Source organism: Podarcis muralis, chromosome 2, assembly GCF_964188315.1.
Source record: "Podarcis muralis chromosome 2, rPodMur119.hap1.1, whole genome shotgun sequence".
In the NCBI taxonomy this organism is placed as follows: domain Eukaryota; kingdom Metazoa; phylum Chordata; class Lepidosauria; order Squamata; family Lacertidae; genus Podarcis; species Podarcis muralis.
The window spans coordinates 64888586-64910301 of record NC_135656.1 but is presented as its reverse complement, the minus strand read 5'-3'; the positions used below and the strand labels follow the sequence as shown (position 1 = coordinate 64910301).

Sequence of the window (21716 nt, the reverse complement as noted above, 5' to 3'; positions counted from 1 at the left end):
TGTTCAATGATGCACAATCACCTGAAGATCACAACAATGAATGCCAACTTTCATATAGGAATGAGCCATCAGAGATATCAAGTTATATGGAAGTCTGTTACCTCAAACACAATGTTTTAGTAGTGTCCGCGCATTAAGGTTGGATGAGAATTTTGTTCCATTTTAAAGAGAACCGATCTCATTCACACCTCATAGATCAATATACTGATTAAAACGCAAATATCCTTCAAATTTCACACTTATTTTATAATGAGTTGTAAAATGTGTGCATTTAAATATGCATTCTGTGCTAAAGGATAGGCACAATAACTATTTGATACATAAATAGTTATAAATATAAAAACTGAGGGTTCAGAAAATGTTTATTAACTGACAAACTAACTTTTAAGCAGATTTAAATAGGTGGCTTTACTGAGATATTGCATTGTTTATAATATGTGATTATAAAAGTTGAGATTATATTTTTTTGTACACCTGAATTTAAGGTAAACTCTTGTTTAAAAGATACATTCATCATGGACCCCTGCAGGTCTACAAGATGCATCCATTACAAGTGTCTAGTAGAAAACTACAAGAAACAGTTACTTCTACTTACATCCACTCGGAAGTCTTCAAGGCGTCGGAATTTGCTGAGGTATTCTTGCAATTTGCAATCAATGTCCAAGTTTTTGGCTTTGGAATATTTTAAGAAGGCCCAAAACTTTTCAAGCCCATAAAGCTGCCCTATTAAGACAAGGAGCAAAACAGACACAAGTCAGACCTTGTCATCAAAGAAGTTCCCAAAATCTCACATTTAGTAACAGTGGAAGGGAAAAGGAGGAAAGCTGTAACTATCAAGTTTCGGTAAAAAGCTGGAATGAATAAACAACGGCAATCTAGCCAAATGTCAGAATAGAACTCTTCTGCAACTACAAATTGCTGCACGTTAACAGTATCTAAAGAGTGCTAGAAGCAGTGGTGCTGAAGGGAAAGAAGAGGGTCAAGAAATGTGCCAGTCCTTTGCTGGAAGGGAGACCTCTCTAAAAGCAAGAAGGGTGATCATGTCCCTACAAGACAGGCTGCTGTAACATGTTCAAGATCCTATAATAAAGATTTGGATACCACGCAATGTCCTCAGAACTCCCATTATACTAGGGGTCTGGAATCACAGAAGAATGTTTTTAGTTGAAAGACAGGCTGAATGATTCAAGGCATCATTCCTCACAGATCACTGCCACCGCAATGGCACAGAAGGAAGCCCCTGGAATACCAGCCAGTCAGACTTACCAGCTTCATAATCTTTTATAGTTTCTTCTTGGAAATCCTTAAATATGTCAAGTCGGAATTTCTTCTCCAGTCCATAGCTATAATATCTGAAAAGGCACTCCAGTCCATACCTGCAAGACCATGACATCCACCTCATCAACATTTGCCTCCAACCGTACCCTTTTCCTTCCCAAGAGCCTTCCACGCTGCATTTCTCTTCCTGATTAAGTCCCGATAAATTACACATCTCATGTTTCCTGCAGAAGACAAGGGCTCCCCCATATTCACCAATTTAAGCTAGCCCACATTTCTCCTTTCCATCCTTTAATATGCAAGCCGCCTTATGGTGGTGCTCTGAAGACACAAGGACCTACCTGTACCCTTCCTTTGCATCTTCCAAGGCCAACTGCTTGAACTCTTCGTACATTTTCTTGTTGAAATGATCACGAAGGAAAAACGACCAGAATCTGAAGAGCGTATTCATCTCCTGGGACTGACCAATGCCCAGTCGCTTCCGCTCTGTTCAAGGGGAAAGAGGCAAACCTCATAAGAACCAGCTTATGGTACACCCAAATTAAAACACTGCATCCTGTCCTGAAAGTGGGGATCATAAAATCCCCTGGTTCTCCATGATTCCATCGTAGTATCTCCCCTTTCAAGCAAAAAAACCACTGGTATTCTATTTATTCCTTAGCACAGGGAATGCCCGATCCTTTTCCATATTGGAGTCAAGTATATGTAGACATTCCTTTAGTCTACGTCATCATTCTGCAAGGAGCAAAGACTAGCTACCTTTGAAACTATCCTATGACTACTGGAAATAGAATGGCTTTAAAATTAAGGAGAAACTAGATTTGCAAGGCTTCAAACATCATATAATATAATCAACTCAGTCACATTCTTGTCACAGAACTGTGTAGAACACAGATGTCCTTCCTCCAGATTACTAGAGTCCATGCCTGCTGTAGATCATGCAGATGTGCTGCTCATAGATCACTAAACTTCTTCAGAAATGCTGAAAAGCAGCTAAATTCAGCACCGGACAGTGTGCTGCAAAACAGACCCAAGAATGCAAGTTTTGGATGCCATCTGATTATCTGCTCACATTCTGCTAGAGGAGCGCCAGCTATTCCTGCTCTGGTGAGTCTATCATTCCCATTCAGGAGGTATACTATATCATAAACATACAGTTCTAGCATTTGCCTTACAGTCAACTCGCATGTTACGCATGGGTTACGTTCTGGGGGTAGTGGGCATAGTCAGAATAACCCCTTAAAATCGCTCCTGCATAAGCAATCTTGCCTTCTGGAGCCAGCATGCCAAACAGGTCATCCTCCATGCCCCCGGCCATTCCAGGCTGCAGGAGGCTCTCACAAGATCTTGGACAGCCACACAAGATCTCACAAGAGCCTCCCAGAGCAAGGCAGAGCGCTTAAAAGTTACTTTCACATTGGGAAACCCTGCACAAAAAGCTTTCAAGCTCCCTGCCTTCTGTGCATTTAATTTGTGTGATTTCAACTGGCAGGCTTCCAGCTGCATAAAGCTGAAATTGCATGAGTTAAGTTACGAGTTGACTGTACTAAGAAAAATGATTGCTGTGTTCAGCACCAGCTTGACTGCTATCAAGGCCTGCATAAAAGCCAAGTATCTAGACAACTTCAAGTGTATCTATACAACTCACCATTAAGGCAGCGCCGGCGATACTTGTGGTAGACATGTTGTGTGAAGCCATTCTCCTTGAGGAGTTCATGGGAGGGGTGCTGGAACTTGGGCAACGATTGTGGAGTGCAGCCATAGCTGCCAATGGCTGGTGTGCCTTCTGAGGGGCTGGAACTGAGCAAGGAGAAAACACTTGAGTCAGAGAAGCACTCAGAAGCATTACTGAAGAAACAGAAAGCTACAGAAACGACATAAGGTTCAACTATACTTCAAAAGGGGATTTTCTCTGACTGCAAGCATGTTTCTGAGAAAATGCTGAAAACTAAGTCAATATGGAGAAGGGGGGAGGTGAAAAAAACAGAGAACTCTTGCAAAAAAATTAAATCTGTTTTCATCTGGATCTAGTTTTAATGTCCCCTGCCACCTGTTTTAAAACTTCACTGAGAATTATCAACTGCCTGTCTTTGTAGTACCTTATGGATGCAGTTCGAGGTCTGTGCTCCCGGGAATCCATCACCCAACCAACATGACATTCCATTGGAGGATTTGAACTGTGCCGTGTCTTCCTCTTCCGGGGCGTCTGTAAGAAGCAAGGGCTCAGTTGACATAATGGAGACTGGTATTTCTTTCGGTCTCCAAGTCAAGAAGAATCACAAATACATTGAGCATGATCACATGCATTTGGCACAGGCAAAGCTTTTGGTATGCAAGACTTACCTTGGCATCTATCAACCTGCCTTCCTTAACCACTGGGTAAAAACGGGGCGTCTGTGTTGGGTCTTTCAGTTGAGGTGTGCGAGGAGTCCTGGGAGTCCTGGCATTGCGATAGTTTGGGGATTCTGGCACAGTTGTTGGCAAAGATCGGGCAATGGTTGAAGGCTCTGGCACACCAAAGAGCTTATTTGCTAGAGCATCTGTAGGAACTAAAAAACAACAACACCAAAATCTCTATAGCTTCTCCTGCATATATGTCCAACATCCACATAAACACACTTCTTTCTGACTCTTAATAACCAAGGGAAAATAAATTATAGTCAAGGCTTTTGTTCCAGCCGGAATTCACTGGAACTCAGTTCTGGCACCTCTCAGGTGGGTGCCATTGCCATTGTAAGAGAACAAGGGAGGAAGTTCATGGTGAGTTCTGGCACCTCTTTTTCTAGAAAAATAGCACTGATTATAGTGAATAAGTTTCCGGGGGGGGGGGGCAGGGAGTGCTTTAAAAATAAAAAATAAAAGCACCACCAAAACGATTGATAAGGACTGTAAAGATAAGAAACATACTAGAGTAACTTCCTATTTGTTGTTATTTTAACCAGCATGGTCATATGAACCACTGAAATATATACATATATACACACACGCACACTTCCTGTACAATATATACATAAATGCAACATTAAAACACAGTAAAAGTGGTGCCCCGCAAGACGAATGCCTCGCAAGACGGAAAACCCGCTAGACGAAAGGGTTTTCCGTTTTGGAGGTGCTTCGCAAAACGAATTTCCTATGGGCTTGCTTCGCAAGACGAAAATGTCTTGCGAGTTCCTGCAGGGTTTTTTTCCTACCCCCCCTTTTCCCCAAGCCGCTAAGCCGCTTATCAGCTGATCCGCTAAGCCGCTTAACAGCTGATCCGCTAAGCCGCTTAACAGCTGATCCGCTAAGCTGCTAATAGCGCTAAGCCGCTAATGGGCTTGCTTCGCAAGACGAAAAAACCGCAAGACGAAGAGAATCGCGGAACGGATTCTTTTCGTCTTGCGAGGCACCACTGTATCAACCAACACACACACACACAAATACAAACAGGTTTTTATATTTCATTCCCAATTAAATCTTTACAGTCCCAATTAAATATTTACATTTATCCTCAATAAATGTCCCCTCAATTTTGGGGCACCAACTGCAAATCTCACAACTCTGAAGTAATTCTAGTTGCTAGACTTAACACGTCCAAACTCTGGAATAACAGAGCAGATAAGAGAATATAGAAATGTAACTTAAATGGTTGGAAGTGTTATTGGGCGAGACCCTCCTGTAAGTGAAATGATAATGCCGAGCATTCTGCAAAGGGTTTGGTCTCCTACCTTGTTGGAACCTTGGTGGTCCTGGAGGAACTTCCTGATTTGGATCAATGGGAGGCTCAGGAGTCAAAGTGTCAAACTGTTCTCGGCTGATCATATTGACTTTCTTGAAGTTCTCTACTTCTTGCTGCATTTGGGGGAAGAAGGAATCACAGAGAAATGAAACACGTATCTGGAGGTGGTAGGATACATAATAATAATAAATAAAATAAAATAAAATATAGCTTAATATTCCTTGTTTCATGTTTTTCCCCTCCCCACCCACCACCCCAGGAAATGGCAAATCACAGGCTACATGTGTTAAAGAACAATGCACCAGTTTCAAGTGTGGCAAAATCTACAAGTGAGTCCACTAGATGGTTGCAACTTTTTTAAAAAATCTGGTGAAATAGCCACCCACACCACACAAAACGTCTTCTGAGGCAAAGCTTTCTTCATCAGGAGACAAAGCTTTCATTAACAATCCCAGTCATGGAGACAATCAGTCGGTCAGCTGAGACCCAACAATAAAAACGGGGTGCAGATTAGAAATAATTATACGTGGAACTCAGACATGCTAGAGGCCACTGTATATTGAGTTGACTTAAGAATATATAGAGAATATACAGACAACAACCGTTTTGTGCAGAGGTTGCATTTCTGCCCTGCGCACATCTGTGGAGCACATGCAAGTCTGCTCTGTTATGCGCCACCACTTTTTGAGACCACTTCCGAGTTGCAGCAACTTGTGCGGGCTTTGAATGAGCACAAGTCATTGCCTGTAGGAGGATTCATTACAACTCAGAAATACAGACCCCCATGTGCAGAGTTTGGCAAGCATAAGCAAGCCAAAATAGGTATGGAGATGGTAGACGCATTTTTGTTTTCGTAAAAGGAGCGCACAGCCTAGCCCTCCCTCGGGCTGTTATTTCTACTACTCCTCTTTATTTCCAGCTCACTTCCAGTACCACACCTTACATTTAAAGTACATGGCTTAGCCTAAAGAATTCCGGGAACTATAGTTTACCCCTCCCCCACAGCTCCAATTCCCAGCACCCACAACCAACTGGTTCTCAGGATTCTGCGTGGGAGAAACCATGTGTTTTAAAAGCCTGGTGTGTCTACACAGCCAGAGCCAGAACAGGGAAAGTGGGGCAAGAGCAACCAACTATGGGAAGTTGAGCCAGAGGAGGAGAGATGGTTCTGCATATTTCTCTCCCATGTTTTTCATTTACAAGAAGGCCTTGCACCCACAGGCCAGTGAGGCCTGTAGTTACGGTAACTCGCAATTTCAAATTGCACCTTAGGAAACACCTTCTAGTAATCTGTAAATGCTCCACAAAGCCTCCTTAGGCAGCCACACCTAGCATAATTCATCTCTGTGAAGCAAGAAGCAAAATGTATCGTATGCTTGGTCCTGAACGTCTTTTTGTAAAGTAAGCCCTCAAGTAGGAAATACAGAAGGATTCTCTGATTTGCTGCAGCCGGCACTGAACAGCTGCAGTCCCTTCAGCAGCAACTCTATGTTCCCATCTCAAACATCTGCCACCAGATCATCCAAGGCCAGCCTTAATAAGGACTGCATATTTAAGTTGTAGCTCTGTGTTTAGTAGCTGATCTTTGCATGCTCTCAAATGTTGCAAGAGCTCCCTCTGGGAAGCAGCTGAGCAATTACCTCTGGAAGCTATTCATTTCTGAAAATAAGAGGCACCACAATCCGCTGGCTGGTAAGCCTGAAAGCCCTTCTTCCTTACCCGGATTACTCAGTGGAAAAGTTAATGGCATTTGGCATGTGCTCAGAGGCACTGTTTCACTGAGTGAATACAGAGTCCAGAGCTAGAACGAGCAGGGTTCAAATAAAGTCTTAACAAACAAGTGGCATAAAACTGCAAGGGGTTAAGGAGACAAAGTCCTCATCCAGTATGTGCCTATGGACTACACTCATAGAATTTTGCACCTAAAAAGTCAGCTTTGCCAAAATTCACCACCCCAAGCAAGGGAAGATGAGACAACAGCACAACAGAAAGTCTTAAAAGCAATTGCTCCAGAGAGGAAGACAAGACAGTACGTGAAAGCATTTGAGGCATAATAGGTTGCAAGCACAATGGCAGCATAAAAGCTGAAATTTAAGGGCCAGTTTAAACAATACATCAGAAATGTTTGGGAGGGGAGAATATTACCTGTTTGGTACTACACATACTCAGAAGTATATAAACAGAGTATGTCAAAACATGTTTGCTTGTCAGGGACCAGAAAGCCTGCAATGCAAGCATGATAACATGGCATGCACAAGTACTGTCAATTCAGATTCTAAACAACACATTGTCAAAACTGCACATGTATTATTTTTCAGCAAGTCCAGAATCATCTTTAAAACTAGGCCTAAGTAACAAAAAAGCAAGGCATGGGTGTGATGCAAAGTGGAAGGAAACAATTACGTAGTGTGAAGACTTCTTACAAATAGGTGGTGGTACTTCTTGTTTGGAATCCATAACCAGGGTTATCATATATTATACATATATTGAAAAAGATACAATAAAAGAAACTGAACAATACTTTCATACTCAAGATACAAGCATATAGGAACATAGTTAATGACTGCTGGATCCAATTCTATCTTCTTTCATCAGTCACTTCCACACAAAGGAAGCAGAAAAAGGTAGCAGAGACAACTTGCATGTTAGTCATGTTCCCAGGGCAAACAGACGCTTGTCAGATCCACTGCTTGCAATGCTCCCAACTCAGTTACATATAGGTGGGTTGGCAAGTGATTTAATACTTTTTGCGCAAGGCACAAGTAATATTATCTCATAAATTGTGAAAATCAAACCACCATTGAACTAAAAATATGATCAAGACACAGTACACACAACTGTGCACCCCTGGTTCTCACCTTTATCTGAGAGTACTCTGGCTCAAACTGCTCTGTCCACAGGTCCTGCTCATAGTAGTACAGCCCATCATTGATCACCTTCGCCAACTCTGAGCTCATCTTCGCCCTGGATGTGTGGTTGCCCGTTCTATCTCCCCCCGGATGCCGGCGCAGATAAGGGGGTGTCTGTGTTACAATCAAAATCTTATTCACGTCTCTGTCATCAATTTCGTAGTCTGAATCCTCATCTGACCAATCTGTAAAGGTGTTTTTTCGGCCATCCATCTGTTCCATCTCCTCATCAAACATGAAGTCCAGCTCCTCAGGCTCATCCTGATCTTTCTGCTTCACTGGCGTTTTGGATTCTTCTGGTTTCTGGTTTCAAAATAGATAATGCTGTTAAGACAGAAGCTGCTGGGACACTGATCACAGAAGACTTAGCTAGGGGATCCTATGCAGCAAAACAAGTCAGGCAAAGGTTCAACCTCAAAACAAAGGTCAACGCCTAACAGACCAAACACACTCTGGTCACATAAAGCCCAGCCCACCATATGACCATCTTCCACCCATCATGATCCTCCAGGCACAACAACCCTTCCATAGATGCTCATCCTTCAAGCATAGCAAACCAGCCTTGGGGCCTTAAAGTTGGACAGCTATAACTCCAAGAGACGTGAACCAGCATCTAAACCTCACAAAATTCAATAGTACAAATTACAGAAAAAGGATAGATGGAATTATGATGTAGTTTGTGTGCAGGAATAACTCTTTTGGGAAAGAGCAGAAACACCATCTCCCTTGACACAACTAAGGGGAGAAAGTGCCACATAAACGCTCTAGAACAGGGGTCAGCAACTATGGCCCGGGGGCCAGATGCAGCCCACCAGGCTCGTAAATCCTGCTTGCAGACCCTGCCGCCCGCTCAGTCAGTCCCCGCACTGAGCTAAACCGGTGTGGCATTTCCTTGAAAAGAAGCCGCGGACGCCTCTGGGCGGGCAGTGACGCTGGCGCGGCTTCAGACTGGAAGTTCCTGCAGCCAATCCGAAGCCTTGCCATGCACACGCTGAGGTAAATCTGGCGCGGCCATGGATGGAGAGGCCGGTGGGCGGGCGGCAGGTCTGAGCCGTGCCATGGGCATTGTGGCGGGCGCGTCATGGGGCTTCAGCTGGAGCTTGGCACGCATGCTGGCCCTGTGCCTGGCTCAGCGCTGCTGCTGGTGGCATGCTCCGCAGCCGAGCTGGAGCAGCTGGAGGATGAGCTGCACACTGCCTGCCTGGCGCTCTGCATGCGCTGCCTGCCCACAGACCTGGCCTCGGAGGAGCTCCACAGGGACAGGCTGATGGAACAGCTGCTGCTTGTCAACAATGCCGGTGAGTGGGTGGTGCTGAAACGTGCTCCTGAGCACATGCAGTGCGTGTTCCTCCTCCAGGTCCAGAGGCAGCTGCAGGACCGGCTTGCAGGGTATTTCTATTTTTCAAAATATAGTCCGGCCCCCCACAAGGTCTGAGGGACAGTGGACTGGCCCCCTGATGAAGACGTTTGCTGACCCCTGTTCTAGAACCTCCTATGTCTTCTGCCCAGCATTAAATGTGTCCATTTGTAGGTCTGACATACATGAGGATGTCAGCTAATGCAATTCACCAACTACCTTGGGTCTGATTGGAGAAGGCCTAGGCCTCTTCTTCACTTCAATCCATGCTTCAGAGTCCAAGTCTGGCAGGCTGGCAGAAAGGCCTTTGGGCATTGTCTTCAGATTACTAACTTCCTCTGTCTTCGTTGGCACAGGACTAGCAGAGCGAGGTGACCCAGGAGCAGATTCTGTAACATGGTATTTTAGTAAAAGATAAATATCTGTACATGCAGGCAACAGCCCTTTACAAAACACCCACAAGGATAAGCCCGGTGCTGTGAATAGCATGTGCTTTGCAACCGAGTACGGGTGGCAACTTTCACCTCCCTTTACAGAGCTATCATGAACATCTGAGATGAGTGCAAGAGCTTTGGCTATTTACATATTTTCTACTTAATTTGTATTAAGCACTCATGAAAAATTGTTGGTTCTATTATATGACCCTTAGAATTTTTGCCTGAGCCTTACATAGCCCTGGCTAATTATGATATTCAGTGGCTTTCCTTTCACCAGCTGAGTCTCCCATTTCTCTACAGGGAAGAATGCTAGAAATATATAAAACGTTTTCACCACCTGCCTGAAGCACAACACAGAAAGGGCCAGTCTAACCATTCTTGGGAGAGAGTTCCAAAATGAGAGCGCTACAACAACAAATGCTTGTATCTCCACCTAGCGCACCTGCCTTGGTGGTGCAATACATGGAAGAGCTATGCTAAAGATTAGTGTAACTGATGGGCAAGATCATACAGAAGCTGTTGAAATATCCTGGCCCCAAGTCACTTAAGGTGTTACAGTTATTAGCCAGACCTTTATCTGGACCTAGAAATCAACTGAAAGGAAGTGCAATTTTAATGGTCAGAAAAAATGAGCACCAGAAATTAAGTTAGACTAGCCAATAACTACCAAGAGTGGTGGTATCCAAGGGGGGCTTTGTCAATAAAAACCTTACAACGGTTTCCTTTAACAGAGTTAGAAAGCAGCTCTCATCCAGAGAAGCATTAACAGTCTCTGCAATCCAAACAGCCAGCCCTCCTCTAGCACTTTTACTCAGCGAAGATGTTATATGGATTTAAAACACAAGTGGTTGGTCTCAATCTTCAAAGCAATTTGTCCACATCCTCAAGCTCAATATTTAAGTCACTAAAATAGCAGACGTCTTAGATCAGGTGTTCTTAACCTGTGGAGGTCCATGGAACCCCTAGGTGGTCGATGGAGGGCTTCAGGGGTGAACCAGGAACACACAAAAATTCCAATGCAAAAAATAAATTGTTTTGTGTGTGTGTGTATTTTTCTGGGGAGGTGTTCCATAGTTTTCATCAGATTCCCACAGGGGTACATAACCCCAGAAAGGTTGGGAACTGCTGAGCTATAGATTCAGCTCAGATATAAGCAATTTTATTGGCAAATTATTTTGTCAACTGGCCACAGCGAGCTGCCTAAGGTTCCTCCTCTTTACCTTGGGGACTAGTATTTAACATTCCCTTCACCATTTAAAACAGCTTTGCTGGCCAATACTGTGCTCATTAGGCATACACCAAGAACAAAACAGAACACAATGCCTGCTCAGCAACACACAACACACTCAACTTGAGTGTGAGGCATAGGGCTGTACCTTTCAAGGTCTTGATCAATTATATCTCCAAGAAGCTCTCAAAGCCAGCACAAAGGGAATCAGATATTATTTTTCTTAGAAGAACCTGTCTCCTAATAGATTGAGATCACCCATTATCTACATGACTGGATAGCAATACAGTCGTACCTTGGAAGTCAAATGGAATCAGTTCCAGAAGTCCATTCGGCTTCCAAAGTGCGGCTTCTGATTGGCTGCAGCCAATCGGAAGCCCCATCGGATGTTCGGCTTCCAAAAGAACTTTCGAAAACCGGAACAGTCACTTCCGGGTTTCAGTCGTTCAGGAGCCAAAACATTTGAGAACTAAAAAACAGGATGTGCACATTACATGTTCAAGAAACTCTTGATAGAACAGTGCAGTCAACTTTGTGTGCACGTGTTAGTTAAGCAAAGCTGAAGTTTTGCTAACCATTATACAAGATACATAATGGTGTCCTGCTCTCAAATTCATCACCACCAAAACAAATAAAACTGCTTGGATAGAGTTTCTAAAACACTATCAACAGACCTGTTTCCTTTTGGAAGCTTTGCCTGGGCACAAACTCTGGGCAGTTGATGAGCTGAGAGAAGTCAGTCTGTGCATAGTCTGTCATGGGAGGGCCAGGTAAAGGCCATTTTTCTGGTTCTTCCTTTCTCCTGATTTTCTGATCCACAATCTCTACCACTTTGCTGTCTTTCAATGCCTGAAAAAAATCACTGTCAGCATTAATACTAAAGTAAGATACCCTTCTCCCTTCTCTTCCTCCCACATACCCTCTCCCTACTCCCCACAGAAACAGAGACATATATTTAATACTGCATATACAGTGGTGCCCCGCAAGACGAATGCCTCGCAAGACGAAAAACCCGCTAGACGAAAGGGTTTTTCGTGTTCGATGCGCTTCGCAAGACGATTTTCCCTATGGGCTTGCTTCGCAAGACGGAAACGTCTTGCGAGTCTTTTCGCTTTCCCCCCCTTTTTCTAAGCCGCTAATAGCCTTTTAGCCGCTAAGCCTTTAATAGCCGCTAAGCTGCTAAACTGCTAATAGCGCTAATCCGCTAATCGGGTTGCTTCACAAGACGAAAAAACCGCTGGACGAAGAGACTCGCGGAACGGATTATTTTCGTCTTGCGAGGCACCACTGTAAAGGTTCACCTTCCTTTTTCTCCAGACCATTGTTTGTTTACAAAAAAAGTTCTCTAACACCCTTGATTGTGCAGACAGAGAAATCCCAGCAGAAGTATGCAAATAATATCAATGCAGAACAGAGCTGCAAGCCCTGTTTTACAGCTATTTAAAGCCTCAGTCTTCAAAATGCAACTGCATCCTGAAAACTGCAAGCATGCAGTTGGCAGAATGCATGAACTACCTTTTGCATAACTGCAAAGAACACAAGCCTGCTGAGACATTTGCCACTCTGCTTTGATCATCTTGCTCTGAGGTATATCAGGACATGCCCAAGGGTCTGAAAAGGGCATTTCAGTCTTGACTGCCCAGCACTCCACTACAAGTGGCCCAAATAAGAAACACAGGGTAATTTTTTACCTTAATTATGAGGCCAACATCTGTAGTCAAGGCCTGCACCCGATGGAAACTGGCAATCAGAGTGATGGGAAGAAAGCCTTCTGTATCCATTTTCCGTCTCAGGAAAAAATCTCGTTCCAAGTTGTCAACACTGAAGTAGTACTCTCTGAACACAGCAAATAGTAGACGATGAAACAAACACATACACCAGGTAACACTTAACAGAATAAATACCTCTGACCTCCTGAAAATTTCACCCCTCTTTCTGTTTACTAATACTTTACAAAAATAGGTAATACCCAAGCTCTCTTTCAGCACTGGATGCTATGGGGAAAATTCCAGGACCATAGCACAAGACATGTCCACATGAATAAGTATATATTTTTATACTGTATTTTTAACATTCTTAGGCCCCCTTTCAGGATTATTTTCCCCAATATGAAATACAATAATTTAAACCATTTGAACAACAAACCGCAACATTTAACAACATAATCTAACACACATTAATACATCTATCATTTTAAAAGGTTCTAACAGAATCCTTTACTATCAACAATAAAATATCAAACAAGCAGCAGAAAATCCCCTGAATACTAATAAAAATATTGATTCAGCCCTGCAGAATGTATTCATGTGGGCAGCAGAAAACTCATCATTTCCTCCTTTCTTCTCTAGTTTCAACTAACACTAGCCCAAACTAAGCTAATTCTGCATACATGAGTAAAAGAAGCTGAATGACATTCTAATAATAATAAAAAACACCTGAAGGATGCAAATCCTGAACTCAGCTGTTCCAGGATTTGGTAAGTAGTCCAATTTGCATGTCATGCTCTAACTAATGGTCTGCCAACTTCTGAAGTTTGCGGGAACTAAACACTTAGGGGCATCTCTGTTTAGCTATGCAGTGCCCAGGGAGTCCAGGCTACCCCTTGAAGGGGAAAGCAAGGCTACCACAGTCTCCTCAGGGCAGCCAATCTCAATTCTACCAGGTCTCAACACATGAAAAAGGTGATTCATTCTCTTCCTCTGCACATCAGGACAGAGTGCAGATACTGAAGCTGTAGGGTGCAACTTCCACCAAAAGGCAAGCTTTCCTTTTCTAGGAAGCAGGCACTACTACCACTGATTCAACAGAGGCATTAGCTGGCATCAAGTACAATGATATGTTTCTAGAGAGGCAATTTATGTCAGAGGCTGCTCACTTTTCCTGCTAGAGTCTTAACTGTAAGTGCAGGGCATGGCTACGGAGACTGCCACCGTTGATTCAGGGGCCAGCAAAAATCGTGCATATTTCCAATTGGCCACCCTGTTATAAACAGCTGTGTTTATAGGCTGTGATGATGATACAAGAATCCCCATTCTATCTACTTTTACTTTGCAGAACAGCAAGAATGAGGATGAAGACCATTGTCTTTGCAAGCACAACTCCCAACTTTTAATCTACTACAAAAGGTATAAAACTAGCTACAACTCTTCAAAAGGCAAAAACTGTTTGGTTAGCTACTCCTGAAATCAAAACCGACACTTACATCTGCCGTTTGATGTAGTCCTTGAGCAACTCTTGGTCAACACTGTACAGCTCAGTGCTACTGATGTTGTCAAAATAGTAAGTGATATTACTGGTGTATTTCTGAGTGCGTGAGCCATCAGAGCCATCAAATTTCCGGTAACCGTACTGATAATCAAAGTGAGCTGCAGGGGGAAAGAAGCAAAAGGAAATTTCTTAAGACCTCAACTTTTCTAAGACCACTCTACGCTGTCAATATCCACAGATTAGGAGAACCAGGCTTGCAGCAGCCTAATTTAGGAACTGGAAAAGGCATTGACGTTTTCTTTTGGAAAGACCATTTTAAACAGAATTGCAATGCGAGATCCACAGAAAATGTGCATCTAGCACTGGTCAAGCAAAACAAAGTCGCACTATATAATAGCAGAGGTTCACACTGGCCACTTCTTGAATGACTATTATATTTGTAATACATATTTGAGAATCTACAAAAAGTCTGTTTTCTTAGTGTAGTAGCTTTTTAGTTCAAAATACTCAGTTAGCTAGTATGGTTGCATTTCCAGTGGCAATAATTTACACAAAATTGACACAAACATGAACAATGCTCTTTAATGGTACATTTATTTTAGTGCATCTACTCAAACTGTGCTGGGTCACAGTCCAGCCAAAACAATGCAGTTGATCCCTAGCCATTGATATTCCAAGTGGGAAAAGAAATTTGTTGTCTGCCAGCTCTTTATCTATAGCATCAACCACATCCCGTACATAAAGCCACAATTATAAAAAATATTACGGTCGTATACGTACATCGAGTACCTCCTCTCCCTCGCCCTCTCCCTCGTCCCCGACCACGGCCTCTGCCCCGGAAGGAACCACGCACAGTTGCTCCCTCACTCTTGACACTAGAGGTTTCATCATGGTCAGGCCAGCTTCGTTCATGTTTGTTATCCAGATGCCAACCTGAAAGAGAATATTAGAGATGAGCATACCGCTTGGGAGATGCTGGTTGAATCATGGAGGGCTGCAGGTTTCTATCTCCCTCATACACGTTATGCAGACAATGACAGAGGCTTAGCCAGAGAAGAAACCAGTTCCTTGAATGAAGTACGTAAGAATTCAGTTGGGATATTATTTTGATTTTTTAAAAAGAGTCAACACCACCACCACCACTCAGAAGTATCAGTAGCATGCACTCATCTACTTGTAAGGGAACTCCCAGTCAAACTGCTAAGCCTTTGAGGCTATGCTGCAGCCCACATGGAAATTAGAAGCCTACCCTATGAAAGAGCTGAAGGAACATGACAGCCTGAGCATTACGAAAAATATAATTAAAGAATACATTACCAAAAATACCTTTTGAGTCACTTCGGTTGTTGGAAGGGTGCCGGTGCTGCTCATTCTGTCTGTTGTTGCGAGAAGCTGTTTTGTCTCTTGGTACCTCAGACTTCATGTCTATTTGCAGAGGGACCCATTTGTGTCTGCTACCTGCAAGGCATCAAGGACCGGCTGTTACAAATCTTTATAAGTACAAAACATCTCACCCAGGAAGGCACAAGGGGAGAAGGCACATCATTCAGGTCTTCGTAACTGACCTTAGCCAGCAAAAAGTGTAAAGAACATAATAAAAGTTCTGCCGGATCGTACCTTGGACATACCAAACGTCAGCCTTTACCAATGTTGTGCCCTTCAGAAGTTTGAAACCACAACTCCCATCGGTCCCAGTTAGCACAGCTGGGCCTGATAAGAGTTGTAATCCAAAGCATCTGGAGGGCATCAGCTTGATGAAGTCCCTGAGATCCCAGACCACTGTGCTTCAGCACTTTCAAATAAGTTTCTTCTCACCCTTCTTCTTCTGAGCTGATTTCTGGTTGTCATCATCTCCATTCTTCTCCTCCCCCGATTCATCTGACCGGGCTTTCATGTTCTCTTTACCATCGCTCCCTTCCCCTTTCTCCTGCTCCTTCATGTTCTTCTTAATAGGAACCTTCCGGAGAGATTGAGGCTTGTGTGGCAGCTGCTGAAAATGACAATCAGACATGCAAGCTGGGAATCAAAATGGCAGTTGAGCAAAGGCGGATCACAACTGACACAGCAAGTTCATTTAGCTGCCTGATGTGCTCACAATCACACTTGCGTTCACAATCACTCTTATGAGCCCACCTGAAGAGTCTAGAAACCAAGAACAATTGGTTATCCTCAAGAGAGAGCTCCAATTCAGGAGCAATAACTTCTTGATAAAGCACGACTTCAAGCCGAAGTAGTTATTGCATAGTTATATAGGAGCAGCATGTTCCGAAGTAAAGAAGGTTACAAGAGCAAGACTTTAGTCAAATTAGAAGGCAAGTGAGTACTTCAGGCACATGCACTGCAGAATGAGTCCCAATGATTTCTGAATGATACAGAAACCAGACATGGTAAGTTTGGTGAATGAAGACAGGGCAGGACACCAGACCCAGAGAAGGGGCTGGCTGACAAGAGATAATGATGCTGGAAAGCTACTGCCAAAGGGGAGGGAAGCCCAAAAATAGAAGTATGCTTTAAGCACTTCTGCATCTGCGCTGTGTCCCTCTTTGAGTGCTTATCCCACCCACCATAAAGCCATACAGCAGAGACAAGGCACTGGCTCCAGAAGCCTGGCTTGGTGCTAACCAGCCCACCTGCTTCATCCCCTCGTAAGAACAATCCCAGGTTTGCCTGAAGACTTGGTAAATTTACCTTCTCCGTTGTGGCCAGATTTTAGAATGGGCTCCAAGCTGATGTCCCAGAATAGCACCGCTGAGCTAGGGAGCATAGTGGGCAGGGAAACCCTAAAAGGAAATCATCTGCCTGGGATCTGTAATGAGCTATTCCTGGCTTTCTCCTAAGCAGAGATTTAGCACCCCCAAAAAGTGTTGCTCAAACTGAACTCTGAGCAATATGGGGGGAAACAACAGACTCTGTGCCGCAGCATGAATTATGTTTCCACACTTCTTCACCCCTTCAAACATTCACCCATGCATACATCTTTAGGCATATTTGACCAAATACGCTCATGGTAGGGGAATATCACTTTAATTTATGACATGTTGGTACACCACATGAAAGTAACAGTAAGAATGTACAGGTAAAATCGAACAAAAACACATTGTTGCATATGTGTGCACGTGCGGGTTTTTTTTTTGGGGGGGGTAAAAGTAAGTATATTCTTGCCTTCCTTTAATTTAATCTTTAAAAATATAGCACTTTTTTCTTTTAAAGGAGATGAACTTGAATATTTTTAGTAAGTATACTGGGGGTTGCTCAAATAGCTCAATGCTGTAGGGTTTGCAACAACAAGGAAGCACTCAGCAGGAAGAGCGCAACAAAGAAGGGGATGGAATGTGACTTCTAGAAAATCGTAGCTTACCTGATAGGTAAACTAATTGTTCTTTCTTTCTGAACTTTATCAGTGGCGGGTCAGTTTGTGCTCATGCATACAATAGGAAGAATTGGAATTTATACCACAATTTGCACCCTATTTGCTTCCTGCTTCCACTGTGTTTTTAAACAAATTGTCAGGAATATTTACAGTGGTACCTTGGGTTAAGTACTTAATTCGTTACGGAGGTCCGTTCTTAACCTGAAACTGTTCTTAACCTGAAGCACCACTTTAGCTAATGGGGCCTCCTGCTGCCGCTGGAGCCCGATTTCTGTTCTCATCCTGAAGCAAAGTTCTTAACCTGAAGCTGAACCTCTGGGTTAGCGGAGTCTGTAACCTGAAGCGTATGTAACCCGAGGTACCACTGTATATGCCATCCAATAACCAAGTTATCTGGGCAGCTTATGCAGCACCAAACTAAAGGAGAAAATGCAGAAAATTGGTCCACCTGCAAAACCAAACTGAAAATCACTTTCAAGGACTATGAAGAACTAGATAAATAAATACTGTGGAGAGAATGGGAATTCCCTGGAAAAAGAAAATACACCCTTTAATCTTTGTCATTTTATACAAAGCACCATGTTGCAATTCTGCTATCACAACATCAGCCAAAGGAAAGTTGGCTTTCTCCACTTAACAGAAGCAGAGACAGTGGTAAATTCCCAGCAATTGAGAATCTGGCATTGAAAAGTGACACTTTGCCCACTGAACAAAGGGTTATTCTTTAACTTGCTTTGTAACTGATTTGCTGTATCTTTTTTATTTAAAAAAAAAAACAACCTTCAGTGAGTAGGCTTGAAGACCTTTTGAGGATGGATCAGGAAGAAGACTGAGCAGCAGCTTAATCCAAACAAGATGGAGGTGTTGTGGGTAGGAATCTGGAAGTCTTGAATAGAGGTGTTCAACCTGTCCATGATGAGATTGCACGCCTCCTAAAGAATCAAGTTCCCAGTTTGGGGGTGCTGCTAGATTCCTTGCTGTTCAGGTCCTGATGGTACTCAGGAATACCTTTTACCAGCTTAGTCTGGTACACCAACTGTGGCCCTATATGGAGATATCAGACTTCACCTAATTTATCCACCTATATGATATATGGCCCCTTCATGGATCACTGCCATGGATCACCTTACCAACAAAGGTCCGTAAAGTTAAAGCCATGGTCTTCCCAGTAGTGATGTATGGAAGTGAGAGCTGGACCATAAAGAAGGCTGATCTCCGAAGAATTGATGCTTTTGAATTATGGTGCTGGAGGAGACTCTTGAGAGTCCCATGGACTGCAAGAAGATCAAACCTATCCATTCTGAAGGAAATGAGCCCTGAGTGCTCACTGGAAGGACAGATCCTGAAGCTGAGGCTCCAATACTTTGGCCACCTCATGAGAAGAGAAGACTGCCTGGAAAAGACCCTGATGTTGGGAAAGATGGAGGGAACAAGGAGAAGGGGGCGACAGAGGACGAGATGGTTGGACAGTGTTCTTGAAGCTACCAACATGAGTCTGACCAAACTGCGGGAGGCAGTGGAAGACAGGAGTGCCTGGCGTGCTCTGGTCCATGGGGTCACGAAGAGTCGGACACGACTAAACAACAACAAATGATATATGGATTGGACTACTGTAATGTGTCCTACATACAGAACTGTCTTTGAAGACAGCACAGGTGCTTCAACTAGTATGGGATGTGGTTGTCCAGGGGGTCACAAGATCAGAACCCATTATACCAATTTTGTATTAGATGAACTGGTTACCAGTGCATTTCCAGCCCCAATAAAAAATGTTAGCCATTACTTTAAAGCCCTGAAACTAGGCTTAGGTTCAGGTTACATAAACGACTGCCTTTACCTAACAGGGACTGTTGGTTACTGAAATAATTTTGTATGAGTATAAAGCCCGCTTCCAAAATGCCGATTCATTTTAAGCACAACAATGTAATCTGTTTTATTTACTTCTACCTCTTTCCATCAACTATGGATATTGTATGTTTATCTATCTGTGTGTACATTAAACCACCATTTTAATTGAGCTTTCATAATTATGTGATTTATTGCATCCAATAAACACTTTCAAACAGTAAATTGAGGGATCACCGATCTTTGGAGGCAATTAAGGTACCATTCCCCCCCAACCCCCCATTTTTCTCGATTTTCGTTACTGGGTGTAAGGGGACATAGTTCTTACCACCCTGTTACTTCCCTTTCAACACACACACACACACACACACACACACACACACACACACAATAATCTGAAGGGATTTCTTACTCTATATATACTTCTCAGCTTTTATTTAACTGGCAGGATTTAAGGAAGACTAAATAGGCACTGCATTTATAGAAGGGTGCAAATGTTAATCCTGATGCACTGCATAAATTTAAGGCTAAAGTTATTCTGGGCTGTATCCCACTTAGTCACTGCAACACAACTTCCCCTCTTCTCTCCTCCCCCTGCATCATCCCCAAATCTGCTCTAGAGGGATGAGGGAACCGCCAAGAGTAGTTTTTGGGCTGTGGGAACACACAGAGAATAGGAGGTTCCACTGTGCAAGAAGTTGTTCTGCTCACACAATCACTTAGTTGGATATAACTCTGACTCTAAAAACCTTTTTAAAAAACCTTACTTCTAAACTAGACAAACTTTCACAGTGGTGCCTAGGCATAAGAAAGATATATATCAAGGCTGCAGTTCAACACAGTTACCTAGAGTAGGTCTCATTTACCGTATTTTTCGCCCTATAGGACACACCTTTCCCCCTCCAAAAATGAAGGGGAAATGTGTGTGCGTCCTATGGGGCGAATGCAGGCTTTCGCTGAAGCCTGGAGAGCGAGAGGGGTTGGTGCGCACCGACCCCTCTCACTCTCCAGGCTTCAGAAAGCTCTGCGCAACCCCAGGGAGCCCGGCGAGACTTCGCGCCAGGCTCCCGAGGGTTGCGCAGAGCTGCCTGCATTCCAAAGCCTGGGGCGCGCTGAAGAGCGCGCCCGGGCTTCGTGCAGCTCTCCGCAAGCCTGGGGCTTGCGCGGCTCCCTAGGCTTGCAGATAGCAGGCTGTTCTGGAGGCTGGGGTCGGGGGAAGCTCGGGCTTGCCCTGCACCAGCCCCGTGCCTGGAGGGGGGGGGGGAATAATTTTTTAAAAATATTTCTCTTCCCCCCAAAAAACTGGGTGCGTCCTATGGGGCGAAAAATACAGTAACTTAATGGGACTTCCTGCTTGGTAGACATGAATAGTAATCCGCAATCATGCCAAAGAACAGAAGCACCTTCCTTCTCAAGTCAGAATGGGTGTTTTACCTGGACACTCTTGTGAGCTATTTCTCCTGGCGTTGGCCAGTTTGTGGCATCCCCAAAGTCACCAACCTAGTAAAACAAGCAGAGATATCAAATCAACAGAGTATCATATAACAAGGAGTTCCTCTTTGTAAAACTGCAGTATTTCTCCAGCAGGAGAACATTTCACCTCCTTTAAAAATCCATATTAAGCACCTACTATTTCCGTCCTTTTTCATGGTGAACTACATTTCAGAGGCCATGACAGAGTACAGTAAATGGGCAGCGCCTAATCTTACATTCTCTAGAGAAGGGGTAGCTAGCATGATGCTCTTGAGGCGTTGTTGGACTACAACTCCCCCCCATCCCTGACCATTGGCTATGTTGGCTGGGCTGATGGAAGCTGCAATCCAACTTTGGAAGGCAACCCATTCTCTAGAGGCCCATTCATCTTTGACTTTGTTACCCTGTGACACCAATTGTCAGAGAGAGTAATTCTTAAGACTATTTATATCAAGAATTTTGTGCAATACAAATGTACACAAGCATTTAGAAATTAAAACTGCGTAAAACACTTTAAAAAAAGAGCAGGTGTGTCTGCTGCAGCACTGCTGGGTACATTTAATCTGCCTTCTTTACATTCTTGTTCTCTTGTCATCTGAACTGTTCCTGACACATTTCAATGCTGCAGCTTCCACAGTCTTGTGTTCCTCCTTAAAATGCAATGGAAGGAGGGGCTTCAATTCAGTTTCAGCAATTAAGGCATGACTAAATGTTGTCATTGCAAACACAGTGCCACCTAGTGAACACTGTTTATACTAGCAACACAGGTGCTCTGAAAGGTTGGGACGGTAATTAATTCTGGGGGTGTGGCTAGCCATTCACATAAAACACCTATTTTGAAACAACTGCAACGGTTGCTGATTATCTTCTGGGCCCAATTTAAGGTGTGCATGG

At 43.6% G+C, this 21716-nt stretch overlaps 1 protein-coding gene across 4 annotated transcripts in view; it reads right to left on the bottom strand.

Moving 5' to 3' along the window:
- LARP1 (La ribonucleoprotein 1, translational regulator) overlaps positions 1-21716 on the bottom strand; it is a 65556-nt gene that overhangs the window by 6997 nt on the left and 36843 nt on the right. Inside the window, exons 3-18 of one of the 4 annotated variants that reach the window (XM_028718341.2) lie at positions 20784-20849; positions 15950-16124; positions 15452-15592; positions 14915-15067; positions 14130-14292; positions 12619-12763; positions 11602-11776; positions 9482-9651; positions 7855-8208; positions 4986-5109; positions 3622-3827; positions 3378-3484; positions 2927-3078; positions 1620-1764; positions 1267-1376; positions 596-723 (exon numbers count right to left, since the gene is read on the bottom strand). In XM_028718341.2, coding sequence (XP_028574174.2) covers positions 596-723; positions 1267-1376; positions 1620-1764; positions 2927-3078; positions 3378-3484; positions 3622-3827; positions 4986-5109; positions 7855-8208; positions 9482-9651; positions 11602-11776; positions 12619-12763; positions 14130-14292; positions 14915-15067; positions 15452-15592; positions 15950-16124; positions 20784-20849 — 2514 coding nt within the window. The remainder of the gene's footprint in view (positions 1-595; positions 724-1266; positions 1377-1619; positions 1765-2926; positions 3079-3377; positions 3485-3621; positions 3828-4985; positions 5110-7854; positions 8209-9481; positions 9652-11601; positions 11777-12618; positions 12764-14129; positions 14293-14914; positions 15068-15451; positions 15593-15949; positions 16125-20783; positions 20850-21716) is intronic. The other 3 variants (XM_028718342.2, XM_028718343.2, XM_028718345.2) reach the window with 3 other exon arrangements.